The 21,869-nt window shown below is 43.8% G+C and overlaps 1 protein-coding gene across 1 annotated transcript in view; it reads right to left on the bottom strand.

Annotated features, from left to right (window-relative positions):
• Positions 1–1,457: 1,457 nt before the first annotated feature.
• KCNH8 (potassium voltage-gated channel subfamily H member 8) overlaps positions 1,458–21,869 on the bottom strand; it is a 476,768-nt gene continuing 456,356 nt past the window's right edge. Inside the window, exon 16 of the mRNA XM_052642660.1 lies at positions 1,458–2,156. Within this exon, the coding sequence (XP_052498620.1) occupies positions 1,458–2,156 (699 nt within the window). The remainder of the gene's footprint in view (positions 2,157–21,869) is intronic.

Raw genomic sequence — 21,869 nt, 5'->3', positions numbered from 1 at the left:
TCAGTATATTCTCTAAGAACATCTTAAATGATGAGGCCTTACACATTCTTAACCATAATAAACCTGAAGCAAAGGCATGTAAACTATTACCGTGCCAGCATCTGAATTTGGATGTTGGTTGAGGTGTAGAAAGCATTATGGGTTCTAGACTATCTCCAGCATCCTAGCTGTATAATTGCTGGGGCTTTATTTATTTATTTTTTTTCTCTGCAAAATGAGAAAGAAAACACCTGCTCTTCATAACTTACAGCACTGTTGAGAGCTTTCAAGAAAAAAATTAAAGTGCTGATCCAAAGCAAGCTGGCAGCCCTTTTACAAGTTAGAGTTCAGAAGTTCTGGCTTCATTTTGGAATGTTCACCAGTCTACACAAGCTCTCCTGAAAGATAAGCACAGAGGAAGATCACACTCAAGGTTTCCTTCCTCATTTTGAGGCCAAAATAGTCCAGTGTTCCATATTCCCTAGACCAGTTTTGGGTTCCAGAACCACACATAAGGTGGCTGGAGGAGAAACACGTATGTGGGCATGGTGGGGGTAGCCTCAAGTCAGGACTTTACATGAGTCCCCAGAGGTCGGGTGGATTCTGCCCCCACCCCCCACCATACCAGATGCTCTGACTGGGTTTTTATCTCCTTAATAAAATATGATCTCACTTTTTTTGTAATCCAGAAGCTTGAGGATACATTTGTTGCAAACTGCATGCAGATAAAAGGGGGTGGGCTTCCTTTCAAAACTACATCCTCTTAATAATAATTTTTGATCTACTAGACGTAACAGTAGTGCATTTCTTGTTAAAACAGCAAGCTTTTTTTTTTTTACCAAAATGAAAAGAAAACATTCATTTCTTTATAAATAGTTTAAATAGTTTAAATACATATTTCATACCAAGGATATAAAAATAGCCTCTCTTTTCTGATAAATAAAGACATATTCATTTACATGGCAAATAACGTGCAATAGCTGACCGCTGGCCACCAGTTCTGTGTGACTGATTGTCTAGGAGATGACATGCAGTGAGAATTGTCCACTCGCCTTCTATTTTTGAAAAGTAGGTCAGCAGGAACTGTGTACTCCCAGGGCCCACAATATGGATATTGTTCAGGAGTGACACGCAGGCACTCAGGAAAAAACCTTTGCTGCTTTTCTGAAAAGCCACCCAGGACACGAGTCCACACATTCTTCGTCTGGGACCTGTAGCTGCTCAGACCCTCAGGGTCTTTGGACTTTCACCGAAGTCTGTCAGACAGACCAGTAAGTTAATACCTGCACAGGAAAAGGGTCCTGTTTTGTCTCTAGGATGTAGGAAGTGTCTGCTGCAGGATGGAGGTGGTTCTGCCCTGGCCTGGTCCCGTTTTCCACGGGTCTGCCCAGTCGTCACGCTGCCACGGGCTAGCAAGGCTACCCCAGGCTGGCATTCTGCAGTGACGGGGAGGCGGGCACTGGTGAGCTGCACTGACATCATACGTGCCCGGCTCTGCCATCTTTACCTTCTGCTGTGCTTGCGACCATTTCCAGCGGAAAGCTCTCCAGGGGTTCGGTGGAGATGGATGCCCGCCTTTCCCGCTCCCAAGATCCCGGCAGGTTTTCCAGACTGAAGGAACTCACGGCGCCCTGGCCCAAGCTGCCCTCCTCTGATCTGCTGGGGAGAACCAGGTGCAAAGAGGTCTCTGAGGAGGAGCAAACGGAGGAGGAGAGGGTGGCCGAGATGGACTGCAGTGGCGTCAGCGTCGTGTCTGACTGCGGGGAGATGCACCTGAGAAGCTGCAGGCGACCTTCCTGGACCACCTGGCAGTGGGCAGGTGCATGATCCAGGCTCCGGGAGGCGCGGAGCTCCCCGCCCGCAGGACTCTGCTCGTGGGCTCCCGTCCGCAGGGGGCTGCCCCCCGCCGAGGAGGGCCCCACACTCCATCTCTCGGGGGTGACACTCCCCTGGCAGAGCTGGGCTGGGGTGTAGGCAGCCCCGGCGGCTTGCAAGTGCAGACAGGGCTGGTGCGTGCTCCAGGTCATCCCGCCCTGGAAACCGGAGGGACGCAGAGAGGCGGTGTGCAGAGAGCAAAGCCGGGACTGCTGCTGCGGCGACAGGACGTGCTCGAGAAGCTGCATCACCGTCTTCATGTCCCTGCCGAGCTGGGAGACCTCCTGAGTCAGCGTGGTTACCTGCGTGGACAAAGCAGAGCGGAAGGCAGCGGTCAGACCAGCAGGGCTGTGATCTCAGAGCGCGAGGAAGGGAGGGGCGGTTTCTCAGTAAGAAGGTCCGAAAAATGGCTTCGCCTCCAACTCAAGCCAAACCCTAAGGTGACTGAGGAAGCTGAGCACCTGATCTAAAGCCATCCTCATTCTGAGGAGACCTGGAAAGATGTAGTCTGTTTTTTAAAAAAATTGTATACCTTTATTATTTTTTAATTGAAATACCATTGATGTATAATGTTTGAGATGGATAACAAAGTGATTCAGCTACACACATTGGGTCGGCCTAAAAGTTCATCCTGGAACTTTTAGGCAAACGCAATACACACGCACACACACACACACACACACTCACACACACACACTCACACACACCCACACACACTCATACACACACTCACACACCCCCCCCCACACTCACACACACTCACAAACACACACACTCACAAACCCCCACCCACACACATACACACTCACACACACCCACACCCACACACACCCCCCACACACCCACACACACTCACACACACTCACATACACACACACCCACTCACACACACTCACATACACACACCCACTCACACACACACACACTCACACACACACACACTCTCATACAGCCACACCCACACACACCCCCCCACACCCACACACACACTCACACATACACTCACACACACTCACACACACCCACACACACTCATACACACACATACCCCCACACTCACACACACACTCTCACACACCCACACCCACACACCCCCACACACACCCACACACACACTCACACACACTCACATACACACACACCCACTCACACACACACACACACCCACTCACACACCCACACACACACTCACACACACACACACATGCACACACACCTACACACACACCCACCCACACAAACACACACACCCACCCACACACACACACATACCCACACCCCCACACCCCCACACACAGACACACACACTCCCACACACACACACACACACACCTACACACACACACACCCCCCACACAGACACACACACACCCCCCCCACACACACCCCAACACACACACACTTACACACCCACACACACCCACACACACAGACACACACACACACACATATTCCTTTTCAGGTTATTTTCCTTAAAGATGATCACAGACCATTAAGTAGAGCACCCTGTGCTACCCAGCAGGTCCTTGCTGTTTTTCTAGTGCATATACAGTAGTGTAAATTAGTAAACTCCTAATTTAGCCCTCTCCCCCCTTTTTGTCTTGGCAATCATAAACTTGTTTTCTACGTCTGTGAATCTCTTTCTGTTTTGTAAATAAGTTCATTTGTATCATTTTTTTAAGATTACACACGTTAATGATATCATATGATATTTGTCTTTGACATTCTTAATAAGTGATTTGAGAGTTCTTGGGCAAAATTAGAAGGTAGGTCCATCAACGCTGGTGCCTCTTAAATAGAGCGTCTTTTGCTTCCTCTGAGTTAGTGGATGCTCCAGGGTAGACACCCCTGACCCCAGACATCTCAAAGCAGTGTGAATCTAAAGACAAACACCATGGCGACCCAGGAGGGCTGGGATCCATCAGTGATCCCAGAATCACTGTGTCAAAAACCTACAGAATTACTGATATGACCCCAGTTGCACAGTATGAGCTTTGTTCACTTTTCTAGGTGAGACACTTAGTCTGTGTAAGATTTTCAAAGGAAACATGACCCTCAAGTTCTCTCCTCATCATCTGTTTCACACTTGAACTAACACTATAATTCACGGGAGGGTTTATTTTCCTAATAACTGCACTGCTTTTTTAACCATGGAAGACTGCCAGAAAATTCAATTTGACTTAAATCCAGCTTTTCTGGATTTTTCAAAGTGAAGAAAACCTATATTTCAGAAAGCAGGACACACCTATTTTCTAGCCTTTGGTGATATTCATAACACTCATGCCCATGATAACATCTTGGCTTCACTGCTGTAAGGCTGTTTTATAAAGGACTTCCTGTGCCTTGATCCTACTGTTGTGAACCACAAATTCCAACACAAGCAGCTAAACCCATTGGCCAAATACCATCACAAATAAAAAAGACCAAAGGGCAGTTCAGTTTCACTGAAGCCAAAACCAATGCTGCTGTTTTGGTCAGACTCTTTTTTTTCAATATATGCATATATATTCCTAATTCACCCAGTAACTTCATCCAGTCCACTTCCTGTAACTGCAGTAGAAACTAATTCTCCCTGGCAGGCCCATCAGGAGGCAGCACCAGTCAAACTGGGCATTTCTAAAAGGCCAGAAGGAGGTTTTTCCATGTTTCAGGCAACCAACTGGTAACACCTGCCTTGAAATTGCCAGACCAAAAATATTTCTGCCTTGCAGTTGGGGTGGAACTCAAGGGACTCAATCTAATACTTGCCCAGGCTTTTCAGCAGATCTAAAACTTTTGGTGACAAAAAAGATGCCTCTGAGACTCACATTTAATAAGTGAAGCAGTGAATCTGAGAAAGAGTCTATGTGTTTTAAGATTTTCACTGCAGGTTGTCAATTTTGTACCCTGCCAGGCCTCAATTCTAAAGCACCCAGGTCGACACAAGTCATCTCTGTATCTCAGCACAGCAGGCATTCACCCAGGGCTTCTGTCTTCGGTTGATTAGCTCTCCTATCAAACTTTCCGAAGAGAAAGTTGATACTAAATGAGATGTTTGAAGGATATGTTAACTATTATTGGCCTTAGCATTGAATAAAGACATAATCTTGGAAGCATAGCTTTGCATTTTAGACATGCCAACAGTTATACTGAACAAAGAAGTAAATAATACAACATGCTTTTAGATACACTTTCCTTACTGGACCGACAAACAATACTAAGACCATCAGGAACACACTATTATTTTCCCATCTGTGAAGTGCGGACACTAAAGCTCGGAGGTTAACTGACATTTTAAAAAAATTGGCTGCATCGGGTCTTGGTTGGCTCTGAGTGCAGGGCTTAGTTGCTCTGCACCATGTGGGATCTTAGTCCCCTGACCTGGGATCGAACACACATCTCCTGCATTGCAAGGCACACTTAGCCACTGGGTCACCAAGGAAGTCCCTAAATGACATTTTAAGTTCTCTTATTTCATGACTGACAGTTTTCGGTAGGGAATTCCAGCTTTCTAGGTTTGGTGCTTTTTCTGTTACGGTATCTTACCTCACAGAAGAGAAAATATTGGTTAAGAGTTGAGAGATTTTTGCTAACGTAGTCAGAATTTGTGAGGAGCACGCATGATGCAAACGGGAGCCTCATGTTTAAGAGCTGTCTGAAATTAGGCCGCTGTTTTTAGATTCCACATATACACAGTATCATGTTTGTCTTTGGCTTACTTCACTTAGTATGATAACTCCAGGTCCAACTCATATGCAAAAGGGATATAGAACCACTGGCCTAGGAAATGAGCGTATGGTCACGAAAGGGGGAGCGGAGGGCATGAATTAGGGTTTGGGGACTAACGTCCACACACTATTAAACAGAGAAGCAGAGAGGATGGCGGACTGGGCAGCACAAGGCGCTCTACTCAGTAGCTGTAATCACCTACAAAGGAAACGAATCTGAGGAAAGATGCGCTTGCTCTCTCTTACACACACACACACACACACACACACACACACACACACACACGTACGTATGGGCTTCCCTGGTGAGTCAGTGGTAAAGAATCTGCCTGCCAGTGTGGGAGACATGGGTTCTATCCTTGGTCAGGAAGGTCCCTTGGAGAAGGAAGTGGTGGGCCACTGCAGTGTTCTGGCCTGGGAAACCCCATGGACAGTGGGGCCTGGCGGAGACAGTCCATGGGGTCACAAAAGACTCAGACATGACTGAGCAACTGAACAACTTGTATGTATAACAGAATCACTTTGCTGTGCACCTGGGAGTAACTCGACATCATCTGAAATGGTAACTGAACATCAGATAAGCAAATAGCATCATCTCCAAAAACAAGAGACCAATCAAGCACAGTCAGGTCTTTTCACAGCAAACTATATGAATGGACCACAAACAAAAAAGGTTTGTAAAAAGGGAAAATCTGGAACTGGGCAATTGGTTAATAGACATATTGCTGATGAACTTTTTTTTTTTTTTTTAAGCATTCACAATAAACCAGTATTTTCCTATGGTTGGGATACTTCTCCATGGCCGCATTTTTGACACTGAACTTTTTCTATGCCACAGCTTTGAGGCCCTGAACTTTGAATGGGAACTCCAGAATCTTGAATGGCTCCAGGAATGTAAACAGCATTAGCATTTTCATAAAAAATTTACTACATTAGCTTGAACTACAAAGAAGCAAAGAACCCAAGGAAATAGAGCTTTCTTTAGCTCTAGAGCGCAATGTTCAATTTACGCCAGGGAAGGTTCTGTCACTGTGTCACTGGGAACACCCCTGCCCCTTGTTAAAGCTTCATAGGGAGTCAATTCCTGTTAGGTAAGGGACCTTTCCCTGTGTAAGGACAAAGCCGCTGGAGAGATGGCATCCCCTGCAGGTGGAGACTGGTGTCACTGAAGGTGACCGCGTCCTGCCGCACGGAATACGGTAGAGCTTCATAGCACTTTTATCTTCTGCGTCCTGCTGGGCTCGCTAACAAAATTCATTCTGAAACAGGAAAGGCTTTACTCTTAATCAAATGTAGAAAGCAAAAATGCCAACTTCTCTGCTTTTCAAGGATGGCATTTTTGACAGTACAGATAAGAAGATGATCATTTAAAAAAAAAAAAGGTTGTTGGGACTACTTCGTGATCAAGGCTAAGTCCGCTTAAGGAGATGTCTTCAAAACACAGCATGAAACCGGGATGCCGCAGATCGGTCAATAGAAGTAAACGAATCGCTCAGATCCAATGAACCCACTTTTTTTCCCATTTACCTTCAACTGCTTGGATGTCTCTGTCACTCATATTAGAAAGCAGAGCTGGTATTACAAAGCACCTCACAAGTCTGTTTTTTTTTTTTTTTTAAATCATTATTTTAAAAATAGAAGTATAACTGAATTGCGGGCTTCGCAGGGGGCACTAGTGGGAAAGAATCCGCCTGCCAATGCAGGAGACACAGGAAACACGGGCTCAATCCCAGGGTCGGGAAGACCCCCTGGAGGAGGGCGTGGCAACCCACTCCAGTGTTCCTGCCTGGAGAATCCCATGCACAGAGGAGCCTGGCCGGCTACAGTCCACAGGGTCATACAGAGTTGGACACGACTGAAGCGAGTTAGCATACACGCGTAGTTGATTTACAACCTTGTATTGCTTTCAGGTGTACATAAGCTGATTTATATACACACACTTATATTTTCAGATTCCTTTCCCCTCTAGGCTATTACAAAATATTGAGTAGAGCTCCCTGTGTTTGTTTATTTTATAGTAGTTTGTATATGTTAATACCAAACTCCTAACCAGTCACCCCTGACCTTTCCCCTTGGGTAACTGTGAGTTTGTTTTCTACGTCTGTGGGTCTGCTTTCGGTTTGTAAATAAGTTCATTTGCATCATTTTTTTTTAAGATTCCACATTTACATGTATCATAAGACATTTGTGGTTCTCTGACTCGGCGCGCTAATCTCTATGTCCATCCGTGTTGCTACAGATGGTATTATTTCATCCCTTTTTTTGGCCGAGTAATATTCCATTGTGTATATATATACATACCACATCTTCTTTATCCACTCCTCTGTCAATGGACATTTAAGTTGCTTCCGCGTCTTGGCTGCTGTAAACAGTGTTTCCGCTTGGCCCCATAATGGCCCGTTTGCTGCATTTTCCCCTCGCACACCACCCATCTGAATACAGGGCGAGTCACATCTCACTGCCCTCCTGAAGGCGGTTCCTCTGAGAAGGGCTCTTCTCCTCGGCCCCTTTCCGTCGGGTAACTTTCTCTGCCTTCACACATCTAATTCCACGTTTCCTCTGCAGAGCTTTTTCCTGACAGCTCACTGATACTCACAGAGCAGTTTAAACCTTAGACAGGGCTGTCTGCCCCATGAGGCTCTGAGTTCCCTGAGAGTAGTCCAGTATCTCCTGGACTCAGGGCAATGCCTAGAACACAACATGTTCCCAGTAAATCTTGAATGTGTAAATGAATTCAGTTCCTGCCGTTTTGAAGGACTTTGGTTCGCACATCACCTTCAATGTTTACTTTATGTTATCTCATGAATTTGCTGTAAATATCATGCGGGAAAGATTCCTACTACAAAATTACTTTGGAAAATCTGTAACTGGGGCTCTTTACCCACATAAATGTGCTAAAAGTAAGTATTAAGACTGTTAAAGGTTTTGTATATACATGTCCTGAATCAAATCCTTGGATATTTCCCAGTTTCTGTGAGCAGGTGGCATTCCCACCACTAATAATCCTTTTCATTTTGTGTTTCCTTCACAATTGTAGAAATAGGTCTCTTTAGGCAGAGACTTCTGCTAGACTTCATTTATCCTTCTGCTTTGTCACTCATCCCTATATAAGCTTGATTTCCACGGGTGGTTTTGATTCCCTGGGGAGATTGCTCTGTTTACTGACTCTCATATCTCATGATTACACGCAGAGTGCCAAGTGAGGGATCCAATCAAGTTATTCAAAGTTGTTTTATCAGCTGAAACTTGGCAAAGGTTTTCATCCCTGGTTGCCATCCTTCACGGCTGTTTTAGAGTGGCCTTCTGATTATTGCTACTTCCAAATATAGTAAAGAAACCACAGCTTATCAATACTACACATTATTCTTTCACTCACTTCTGAATTAAGTTACACCTTCTTTACTCACTTTCTCCTCTCTTTCTCCTCTGCCTTCTCGTGTCTCAGTGGATGAGAGTCCATCAGTCTTCAAAACTGTTGGCCAAACCAGTTCACCATTACCATCTAAGTGGGCAATTACTCACATCCAAGATTTCTCTAGGCCTTCCGAAATCCCAACTGTTAGGAAGAAGAATTGATGAAAACACCATCTGTGCTACCAAGTAGCTCAGTCTTCTAGCCAAAACTTTGGAGTATCTAAAGGTTCTTCCCTTCTCCCTTCTCCCCACACCACACAGTTAGCCGACAAATCGCGAGGTTTAGAAGGCTTCCTGGCAGTGTGTTCCCTCTTTTGAGCCACATCTCTGTCATGAGTAGAAACACCTGCGTGCCAAGAGACCTCTCAACCATCCATGATAATCCGCACACTGACCTTGCCCTACCGCTAAGAAGGGAATCATGAAGTACCACAGTTTTTCTATTTCTGCCATATCCACGTTTCCTCTGAGCTTCTGTTGGCCTAGAAATCATCATCGCCTACATTTCCAGAGTGCCTGGGTTTCCCCTTTCATGTTTAATTTGTTTCATTGATGTGATAGTACGTCTCATCCTCCTGAGTCATATCTCAACCAGGGCTTTGTTGTGACGATTAAATCATATGATGGATGTTAAAGTTTATCTCCTAGAAGACTGGTGTTATGCCAGAATTTCAGGTGTCTGTATTTAATAATGCAACACAGACACTAAACTTAGTTCAAACCCTATGGTGGTGAATATTAACCCAGGAAACACCGAGCCCAAAGGAAATAAAAGCCAGCTATCTCTGTAACTGCTCCTCAGCCTCAGCACAGAGAGGTAAACCATTCCTGTTAACACTTTGACATAATTAATATTGGAAGAAACAGAGTCTCCATGTTTTAGCCTTTCCAGGGGCAAATGGTAATAGCAGTAATCAGAGCTTTTGAAATTCTTTGATTAAGATCCTGTATCCTTAAGTCTGGGGCTTCCCCAGTGGCTTAGTGGTAAAGAAACCACCTGCAGTGCAGGAGCTGCGGGAGACCTGGGTTTGACCCCTGGGTCGGGAAGATCCCCTGGAGGAGGGCAGGGCAACCCACTCCAGTGCTCTTGCCTGGAGAATCCCATGGACAGAGGAGTCTGGTGGGCTACAGTCCATGGGGTCACAAAGAGTCGGACACGACTGAAGTGGCTTGGCACATACGCACCCTTAAGTCTGAGTTTTGAGAAATTGCAGTCGGATGGACTAAGAATTCTCTAAAAATGATGTGTGAGCTAAAATAGAATGATACGCAGCTTGGTGTTGGTAAGAATCGAGCAAGGCCCAGTGTGAGGCAGGGGTGGGGGCAGGGACGATGGTTTTTATCTTTTCATAGTAGTCCAAGGCCTTGCACAAACCTTGCCATTGATCAAGTTGTTCAAAAAGCTTGTTTGGCTTTTCCTGTTACAGCATATGGAAAAACCCAAATGAACTTTTCGGCCAACACAGTGCAAATCTTTGTTGATACATGAGTAATTTAATAAATAATAAATTGCATGGTTAATTTCTTACTATGAGTTTGTTATTCTTCACTTGAACTTAAATAGCTTTCTCCAATTTCCTCTAAATAGCACTGCAAAACACAGACGTGTCACTGTAACTCTGGCAGGTAAAAATGTTGCATATGATCTCGTCTCATGGAAGCCCCCATCATGTCAAAACAGCAGATTTTGAAAACGCTGTGTTATTAAACATGGCTTAAATAATCCTTCTGTGGTGTTGGTGCCCTATGGTCCAATAACACCTGAATGGCCAGCTTTTACACTGAGATTTCATGAGTTTTGGTACAAGCAGAGATTTGCTTTCGTAGTGTGTCTTTGAATTGTGCCTTTTGCAAACACAAGTGTGAGTTTCGTAATGAAGCCCAGAATGTGTCTTTGACAAAATCTTTCGTTTCACATAGAAAATAGCTTCATCTTATATTATTCCTGTTTTACATTTCTTCACCTCAGTTATCGGTATGGTATGATTTATGGACTCTGAGTATAACTGAAACTTCAGTTGACAGAGGAAAAATGTGATTTCCATTTCTGTGCATTCAGTGAGCAGATGGGGAATGCATCCGTTGATAAAATCTTCTTAGCTTGAAGAGTTCTTGACCTGTCACTCAATTTTTGCCAAACATGTACACATTTTCCTGCCAGACACAATTTCCCTAAATTCAGGGGTGCTAATTACACCAATCGTCTCCCCCTGCCATGATCACATATACATTTTTACAAGCTCTGATTCAGGTAATTAAATGGCCTTTCATTTAATCCTTTGTTATGTTGCAAATTTATCACGGGATTCAGACAAGTTCAATCAAACTCCATAAGCAGGCAAAACAAAAGAGACGATCGGCATAATTTCATCCTTGTGTTTTTCTGCTTCACAAAGCATTCAAAAACAAGTGACAGTCTTTTTATCTGTCAGCTAAAATAATAATCATACTTGGCACTTGCATAAATTCCAGCCAAATGAAGATCTCTGTGCCATTACTGACAAAAGCTGCAAGTTCCGTCTACAGCTGGAGGGACTAGGACGCTGGGGGTGAAGCGGCTCACCCAAGGTCACACAGGAACAGTACCAAGGGCTTTCCTTTTGCAGGTGCAACTGACGCTTCTCAAATCATAAGAGAAGAATGCAAGTCTAGTGTGACCAACACAGAAAATGACGAGTTATAGTCTTGAAAGTGGTTACTCTAATGGTTTCAATGAATTTCTGCAAGCTCAGGCCTTTGGGCCAACCGGGTAACTTCAGCTGTACTATGCGAATCCGTTGTTTATCTCCCTTTGGTTGCTTTCCTCATCTACCGTCCTGCTTCCTGTGATAGTTGATTAGTGTCTGAATTGCTGTCTGGCTTGGGATCCTCACCACTATCAGGACCAAGAAACCAGTCTGTCTCCTTTCAGAATACTAACTGCCTCAAGAGTTAATGCAGATAGGAACCACCTGGGAATCAGTAGGTGTCGGGCGGGGCCTGGGAGTCTGTGTTTCCAGCAAGCCCACAGGTGCAGAGCCAGAGCCCACTGGTTCCAGCTCTGAGTCAGATCAGTAATCCTGTTCCTTTTTTTTTTTCCATTTTGGCATGATTGGTTTTTATTTTTTTTAATAGATTTATTTATTTTAATTGGAGGCTAATTGCTTTACAATACTGTATTGGTTTTGCCATACATCAACATGAATCTGCCACGGGTGAACATGTGTTCCTCATCCTGAACCCCCCTCCCACCTCCCTCCCTACACCATCCCTCTGGGTCATCCCAGTGCACCAGCCCCAAGCATCCAGTATCCTGCATTGAACCTGGACTGGCGATTCATTTCACATATGATATTATACATGTTTCAATGCCATTCTCCCATCATCCCACCCTCTCCCTCGCCCTCTCCCACAGTCCAAAAGTCTGCTCTACACATCTGTGTCTCTTTTGCTGTCTCGCATACAGGGTTATCATTACCATCTTTCTAAATTCCTTATATATGCGTTAGTATACTGTATTGGTGTTTTTCTTTCTGCCTTACTTCACTCTGTATAATCGGCTCCAGTTTCATCTACCTCATTAGAACTGATTCAAATGTATTCTTTTTAATGGCTGAGTAATACTCCATTGTGTACATGTACCACAGCTTTCTTATCCATTCATCTGCTGATGGACATCTAGGTTGCTTCCATGTCCTGGCTATTATAAACAGTGCTGGGATGAACATTGGGGTACACATGTCTCAAGTCTGGTTTCCTCGGTGTATATGCCCAGCAGTGGGGTTGCTGGGTCATAAGGCAGTTCTATTTCCAGTTTTTTAGGGAATCTCCACACTGTTCTCTGTAGTGGCTGTACTAGTTTCCATTCCCACCAACAGTGTAAGAGGTTTCCCCTTTCTCCACACCCTCTCCAGCATTTATTACTTGTAGACTTTTGGATCACAGTCATTCTGACTGGTGTGAGATGGTACCTCGTTGTGGTTTTGATTTGCATTTCTCTGAGAATGAGTGATGTTGAGCATCTTTTCATGTGTTTGTTAGCCATCCGTATGCAGCCATGAAATTAAAAGACGCTTACTCCTTGGAAGGAAAGTTATGACCAACCTAGATAGCGTATTCAAAAGCAGAGACATTACTTTGCCGACTAAGGTCCGTCTAGTCAAAGCTATGGTTTTTCCAGTGGTCATGTATGGATGTGAGAGTTGGACTGTGAAGAAGGCTGAGTGCCAAAGAATTGATGCTTCTGAACTGTGGTGCTGGAGAAGACTCTTGAGAGTCCCTTGGACTGCAAGGAGATCCAACCAGTTCATTCTAAAGGAGATCAGCCTTGGGATTTCTTTGCAAGGAATGATGCTGAAGCTGAAAGTCCAGTACTTTGGCCACCTCACGCGAAGAGTTGACTCATTGGAAAAGACTCTGATGCTGGGAGGGATTGGGGGCAGGAGGAGAAGGGGACAACAGAGGATGAGATGGCTGGATGGCATCACTGACTCAATGGACGTGAGTCTGAGTGAACTCCGGGAGATGGTGATGGACAGGGAGGCCTGGCGTGCTGTGAATCATGGGGTCGCAAAGAGTCGGACACGACTGAGCGACTGAACTGAACTGAACTGATGTCTTTGGAGAAATGTCTGTTTAGTTCTTTGGCCCATTTTTTGACTGGGTCGTTTATTTTTCTGGGATTGAGCTGCAGGAGTTGCTTGTATATTTTTGAGATTAGTTCTTTGTCAGTTGCTTCATTTGCTATTATTTTCTCCCATTCTGAAGGCTGTCTTTTCACTTTGCTTATAGTTTCCTTTGTTGTGCAGAAGCTTTTAATTTTAACTAGGTCCCATTTGTTTATTTTTGCTTTTATTTCCAATATTCTGGGAGCTGGGTCATTGAGGATCCTGCTGTGGTTTATGTTGGAGAGTGTTTTGCCTATGTTCTCCTCTAGGAGTTTTATAGTTCCTGGTCTTACGTTTAGATCTTTAATCCATTTTGAGTTTATTTTTGTGTGTGGTGTTAGAAAGTGTTCTAGTTTCATTCTTTTACACGTGGTTGACCAGTTTTCCTAGCATTACTTGTTTAAGAGATTGTGTTTTCTCCATTGTATATTCTTGTCTCCTTTGTCAAAGATAAGGTGTCCATAGGTGCGTGGATCTATCTCTGGGCTTTCTGTTTTGTTCCATTGATCTATATTTCTGTCTTTGTGCCAGTACCATGCTGTCTTGATGACGGTGGCTTTGCAGGAATCCTATTCTTATGGGTGCGGTCATTATGGTTAACTCTTCAGAGACCAATCTCTCAGTAAGAGCTTAAAATTTAGTCTAACCTTTTCAGTTCCTCTAGTGAGTTTATGGGCTTCCGTGGCGGCTCAGCTGGTAAAGAATCTGCCTGAAATGCGGGAGACCTGGGTTCGATCCCTGGGTTGGGAAGATCCCCTGGAGAAGGGAAAGGCTACCCACTACAGTATTTTGGCCTGGAGAATTCCATGGACTGTATAGTCTGTGCGGTTGCAAAGAATCAGACATGACTGAACGACTTTCACGCACACAGTGAGTTTATGGTTGGAGCTTTTCATTCGTTTAGATCTTTCTTCCAACACTGTTTTGTTGTTTTCTGTATACAAGGCTTGTATCTCCTTGGTTAAGTTTATTCTTAGGTACTTTATTTTATTTATACTATTGCAAGTGGGACTGTGTTCTTAGTTTTGCTTTTTGGTTGTTCATTGTTAGTGTATCAAAATGCAAAGGGTTTTTGTCAATTGATTTTGTACCCTGCAACTTTACTGAATTCATTTCTTAGTTCTAAACAGCTTTTTGGTGGCATTTTGGGGGTTTAGGGCCTTTGTTCTTGGTGGATCCCTGAAGTTGGGGATGTGCCAACCCGTCGGTGTGTCAAAGCAGGGGATGTCAGTGAGCACCGAGATGCTGGCTGGTAAGGAGCTGGACCCTCGGGAAGCAGCTGGAGAGTACACAGTCCAACCACTTTTGGGGAGAAACTGAGAGAAAGGCATTTCTGTCTGGCCCAGGTATAGCGCCACGGGGGCGCCCTTTCAAACTGATTCTTTGCTATAGGTCTGTGGGGGCTTCTAAGCACAAGCCCCACCGGCTCATAGAAAGTGAAAGTGAGGTCGCTCAGTCATGTCCGACTCTTTGTGACCACATGGACTATAACCTACCAGGCTCCTCCATCCATGGGATTTTCCAGGCAAGAATACTGGAGTGGGTTGCCATTGCCTTCTCCACGGGATCTTCCCAAGCCAGGGATCAAAGCCGGGTCTCCTGCTTTATAGGCAGACGCTTTACCATCTGAGCTACAGATGCTACTGGCTTATAGAGCCAGGTGCTTTGGAGACCCACCTGTCAGGCGGGAGCCTTAGAAGTCAGGGGTACTGGGTATGCCACTTAAACCCTTCAGTCTCAGGAAGAAGATGCAAGTTGGAGTCCCCCCACCCCCGACGGTATGGTGCTCAGCCAGGGATGACAAAGATGCACTTCAGTGTTCCCCGCCCGTCCTCCTGCGGGTGCTGCTTCATTACCCATGTGCAGCAGTCGCCCCGCTAGTCTCTGCATTTTTCTGAATTATTCTTTATGTGGCTGCACTATTGGAGGAGAAAGATTTAGGTGCTTCCTGTTGCACAGAGTTGGACGCGACTGAAGTGACTTAGCAGCAGCAGCGGCGGCGGCACCATTTTGGAGCATTTGTTATCATTTTATGTGTTTTAATTCATTGTATTTCTTATCCTATCCAGGCAAGAGTACTGGAATGGATTGCCATTCCCTTCTCCAGAGGATCTTCCCGAGCCAAGGTCTGAACCCAGGTCTCCTGCATTGCAGGCAGATTCTTGACCATCTGAGCTCAGGGAAACCCTTTCCTGTCTTTACTGAAGCTCAGATTGTCCCGTCTTTGGCCACGGAGCCGAGTTCTTTCAGCCTCACGCTAACAGGGTTTGGTAGTGCTCTTGTGCGCTGAACACTGAGGTCTTCCAGACGTGCCGTGTGTACTTCGTGCCCCACAACTGGAAACAGCCATTCATACAAGAGACCCTGCTCCCTTTCGTGGGACACTGTACTTCAAGACCATGATTGAGGCACAGAAATACTCACTGTGATTGGGCTGGCATCGTTTTTATTCCATTTCTGTTAAAAGAACTTGGAGATGTATGCATGCTGATGATCGTATATCAGTTCCTATTAGTATTTCTAGTTCCCTTTCAGGACTGTGGGGTTCTTACTTAACACTTTTCCGTATTATGTTTGTATCTCCTTTATTCTGCATGGTGGATTCTGGCTATTGAGGTACAGAGGATGACAGAATCAGGATATGCCATAATTACAGGCGTATGTCGTTCTGTCGTGCTCAGCTTTATCATGCTTCACGGGTGCAGGACTTTTTACAAATTGAAGATTTGTGGCAAACCTGTATCATCAGGTGATGGCTAGCATTTTTTAGCAATAAAGCATTGTTTAAAAATTAAAGCATGTGCATTGGGTTTTTTAAGGCATAATGCTATTATACACTTAATAGACTACAGTATAGGGTAAATGTAACTTTTATATGGATTGGGAAATAAAAAAAAATTGTGACTCTCTGTCTTGTGGTATCTGCTTCACTGCACTGTCTGGAGCTGAACCTGCCATTTCTGGGGTGTGTCTACATTCAGCTGCCCTATCCTCCCATTACTCATGCATGTCAATACCAAGCAAATACCACTGCGAATTATGATTACTGAAAACAGGTAAAAAGTTTTGGCGTGCTCAGTGAGCATTCTCTCCTCACTCCCCTCTTTTTATAGGCCTGCTCTATTTACGCCGTCAGGGTATCTGGCTCTTGACAACTTGTGCTCTCCTCCATTTGACTTTCGTTTAGATTTGGTGCTATAAACAAGTACATATGTAATGTTGAGGAACTTGTCCTATGACAGCTTCTTGGTTTTTTTTTTCAGGTCATCTTGGTTTTCTGAATCTTGTTCTCTAGTACATTTTTCAGGAAATGTACATGGGAAGAATACTCCCTGAATTCTTTTGTATGGATAACAGCTTGATACTTGTGGTCATTTTTGCAGAATAGAAAAATCCTTAGCTTACACTTTACTTTCTTCAGAGCCTTATGTAGTTTGCACTTCACTCCACCTCCTCGCATGGACTGTGCTGTCTGAGGGTCTGACGATAGCCCAGATTTTCCCCTTGCAAATCTTTTATAAGGTCTTCTTTGGCTAGATGCCCAAAGGATCTTTTTTCCTAAAACCTGGTAATTACACTATAGTACATAATTTCAATATGTAGTTTCATTAAAAATATTTAAGACAGTTTTATTGGAGAATCAGTTTTAGTGTGTGTTTGTATAGAAGCCTATACGAGAAAGGCTACACTTGGCTTTCTTCTTCAGAGACCTATATTTTTCATGTTAGGTCTTTTTTGTGTTCATTTTAAATATCTGTCACCTTCCCTAAAATATTTTTTAAAAAATCTTCTTCAACCAGATTAGACATATTGCGTTTTCCTTCTTTTTCCTCATCTGCTTTGACAAACGTGTTTATTTGTTCCTGCATTGCTAGTTTCTACAATGATCTTTTTCTCACTTCTAATTTCTTTTTGAATTTTTTTCTAACCGTTGAGTTCTATCATTCTATGAAATAAGAAAGAAGAATTTTAAAGGGTCCAAAAATTTAATTTCTTTAAAGCATAATATCTGAAATGTGTGCACATATTATTTGTCTGATAGTTATTTATATATTTGTTACCACATAACTTTCTATATATTTTAATTAGCTCATGGTTAAAGAGGAAAAACAAAATAGCCAGTATGCACAATAGTCTTATTTTATAAGTGTCTGTATACCTTTAATGAAAAAACCCAAACTTTTACATGAAGAAAAGAACGAGTTTTCATCCATTGTTTCTTTTTTTATCTTTGATTACTGTACATTTCAATGACCCATTTTTAACTACTGCCAATTAATGTCCACAGAAGCCCACCAAGAGGTCAGGTTCTTACTGAGTTAATGCAGAGACTCTTCCTTCACTCAAAGAAAAGCCAAGAAGTGAGCATCACAATGAGAGGCTGACCCAGAGAGGCCTGGAGCAACACTGTCACGAACCATGGGACCGGGACTCTGTGTCAGGGCTCCCAAAGGAGTCTTCTTTTAATCATTGGCAGACATCTTCCCCAGTGATAATTTTTGATAATGGGGCTTTAAATAAAAAACAGAGTCTCTGAACAAACTCCTTAATAAATGCTAATTTGAACACAATTCTTCCTCTCCAAGGCTGAGGAGATTCAGTTTAGAAAGCAAACTTGCAGATCGCCAGCTGAGACCAGCACAGGTCTGTAGTAATACTTTTGCCACCTGATGCAAAGACCTGACTCATTGGAAAAGACCCTGATGCTGGGAAGGATTGAAGGCAGGAGGAGAAGAGGATGACAGAGGATGAGATGGTTAGATAGCATCACGGACTCAAAGCAGGTGAATCTGAGCAAACTCCAGGAGATAGTGAAGGACAGAAAGGCCTGGCGTTCTGCTTGCTGTCCATGGGGTCATAAGGAGTCAGACACGGCTTAGCAACTGAACAGCAATAAATACTAACAATCCGATTTGACTTTAAAAATACATTGAAAAGGTCAGTAAACTACCGGTGACTTCCCCACATCTCTGTCTCTCTTTAATACTATTTGTCTTACAGTGCACTCCTATTTTTCCTTGTTGTTGCTGTCCTAAGAGTTGAAAATGCTAACATGTGGAATAGTCATGGATGGGAAACATGTATGGGAAAACATATACAGGAAATATGTGATTTTCTTTGAATAAGCATATGGTATATTTTATCAGGCTTTTTTGAAAAGCTCTTTCTGAAGTTATACTATCCTAAAATTATCTGTCCACAATTTAATTGAGTCAGATTTAAGCATATATCTGGTCAGTTTAAGGAATCAAAGACTCAGGTCTTGACGTGGGCTTCTGACATTTCAGAGAAGAAATCTTTTCAGTGCAGACCAGGGACCATCTGCTTGGAATGCTAACCCTAATGGGCTGGGACTGAGGTCTTGTTTCCAGGCCTTTCTTTGCCGTTTGGTGCATGTGTGATTGTCTCTGGACCTCAGTTTACTCATCTGCAATGGCAGCATCTCCAATGTCAGGATTTCTAAGGTCTCTTCAAACTCAGAACTGAAATTCCATTTTCCTCCTCTGTTCAATGTCCTAATGCCTAAAAGTTAAAATGGACATAATACATAATCCAAACGTCTTTTATTCATTCATCCATCATAAATATGTGTCTACTATGTGCCAACTGATAACAAAGGAAAAAGCAGATAAAGATTCCTGTCCTCCTAAAACTGACTTCCTAATGGGTAAATGGATAAGTACAATGAAAGGGGCTTCCCAGGTGGCTCAGTCGTAAAGAATCCTCCTACAATGCAGGAGACACACGCAGGAGACGCAGGAGACGTGGGTTTGGTCCCCGTGTGGGAAAGATCTCCTAGAGAAGGGAATGGCACCCACTCCAGTAGTCTTGCCTGGGAAATCCCAAGGACAGAGGAACCTGGTTGGCTGCAGTCCATGGGGTTGCAAGAAGTCAGACACGACTGAGCACACACACAAACAATGAAAATGTGGGTAAATAAGCCCTAATAGAGGCTTGATAGGGAAAACGAATCTGCAGGTAAATTTGGGGAGAGGAGGGCTGCTAATTTTAAAAGCCAGGCCAAGGAGAAGCTCATGGAGAAACTGACATCTGAGTGTAGAGGGAAGAGAGCCTGTCCACGCAGATGTCTTGGGAAAGAGCTCTCTGAATGGAGAGAAGGAATGCAAGACCTTGAGGTGCTTTCGTGAGCTGAAACTTTATGATATTTAATAGACCATAAGCTGTTCTGGAAGAGTCGTCTGTAGGACCCTGGGGTCGTTCGCCACTGTCTTTGGGAAGCTGGGTTAGGAGGGGCAGAGGAAAGGGAGAACCGTGATGATGAAGTGTCTGGATCTCACATCACATGAGGAAGGTTTCAAGGATGGCAGGACATTCATAGCAGAGGATTACATGCCGCAGAGTGAGGAGGAAGAGAAGTATTAGCTCCTTCAAATGGTAAAGTACTTTCATTTAAAAAGAACAGGTGAATAGCTTTTCCTATTCTAATCAAGAGCAATCCTGGGTAGGGAAGTTTCCCCTGAAGGGAATGGCAACCCCCTCCTGTATTCTTGCCTGGAGAATCCTGTGGACAGAGGAGCCTGGAGGGCTACAGCGCATGAGGTCACAAAGAGTGGGACATGACTGAGTGACTGACACTTGTTAATCAGGAGCAAAAGGAATAGGAAAATGAATAACAGGTTTCACAGAGTCATATCTGATAAATATAGAGAGGAGGTTTCTCACAGCTAAGGCAGTTGAGGAATGAAGTAGGCCATTGTTTGCGTGCTTTGCTGTCATTCGGAATATTTGAAGAATTTTTTAAAATAGAGATGCTCTATAGGTTTAAGAGTCTGTCTATGATGAGCTACATGAAAGGTTATTTTAAAAATATTTATTCATTATTTTATATATTAGTTTATTAAACATATTTATAATTATATAAAAACATACTTTCAGAGAATTTGGAAGTGCAGCCAGGTTTGGGAATCATTGCTGTAGATTCCCCTGGGGCGTGGTGAGATTCTTACTACACGAAACATTCAGACAAGATAACTTCTTGCCAGTAACCCTGGGAAAAAAAATTCCCACATTGGGTGAGGAGTCAGAGTAGGTGTCCTCTAACATAGCTCTCAATTTTCAGATTTCATGAAACCGCCACATTTTGAAACTACATTTGTATTGAAGTGAAGTTGCTTAATTATTTGTTTCAAGATAATTCTTTTATCTGTTATTTTTAATAATCAATTATTTCAAATTCTATCCTATCCTGTGATCCTGCACGCTAAGCTGCTTCAGTTAGGTCTGACTCTTTGCGACCCCATGGACTGTAGCCTGCCAGGATGCTCTGTCCATGGGATTCCCCAGGCAGGGATACAGGAGTGGGGTGTCATGCCTTTCTCCAGGGGATCTTCCCAACCCAAGGATTGAACCAGCATCTCCTGAGACTCTTGGATTGCTGGTGGGGTCTTTACAGCTGAACCACTGGGGAAGCCCATCCTTTGGTCATATAAACACAAAAAGGAAATCTGACTAATTTTGTACTGATTTATGTATCTTGTGTTTATTTCTAATTGTGCACGAGTGGGAAGTACTGCTCCTCTTTCCCTAGATGCCTTATTGTTTTCTAATAAAATGATCAAAAAAAAATCAGAGTCTCCCCAAATTCATGTATATTTATTTTCTAATCCTGAACACTGAGTTACTTGAGACAATGGGCATTCTCTATTTTATGTCAATAACGTCAGAATAGTTTTGTGTGGGCTTCCCAGGTGGAGCTAGCGGTAAAGAACTCACCTGCCAGTGCAGGAGACACAGGAGACGCGGGTTCGATCCCTGGGTGAGGAACTTCCCTGGAGAAGGGAGGGCATGGCAGCCCACTCCAGGATTCCTGCCTGGAGAATCCCAAGCACAGAGGAGCCTGGTGTGCTACAGTGGGTTGCAAAGAGTTGGACACAACTGAACTGACGTAGCACATAAAATCAGAATACATAAAACATTTATTTATTTACTTGGCTGCCCTGGATCCTGGTTTGCGGCATGTAGGATGCAGTTCCTTGACCAGGGGTTGGACCCGGGTCCTCTGTACTGGGAAAATGGATTCCTAACCACGGGACCACCAGGGAAATCCCAGACTACTTTTATAATAATAATTTTGAGGCAATTCACAGAACTTTTGGGGTGCATAATTCAAGTTCTCAAGAGTATTGTGCTCTATTTGGGGAAGAAAGACGTGTGCATGAAAATAATATAGAGCTACATAAAACGAATAGGAATGGCAAGGTTAAAACAGGTGTTGAAATTGAGAAGA

The sequence above is a fragment of the Budorcas taxicolor genome, chromosome 1 (genome assembly GCF_023091745.1).
Source record: "Budorcas taxicolor isolate Tak-1 chromosome 1, Takin1.1, whole genome shotgun sequence".
NCBI classification, from domain to species: Eukaryota; Metazoa; Chordata; class Mammalia; order Artiodactyla; family Bovidae; genus Budorcas; species Budorcas taxicolor.
The sequence above is the reverse complement of the archived record's forward strand: the minus strand, read 5'-3'. Positions and strand labels throughout refer to the sequence as shown.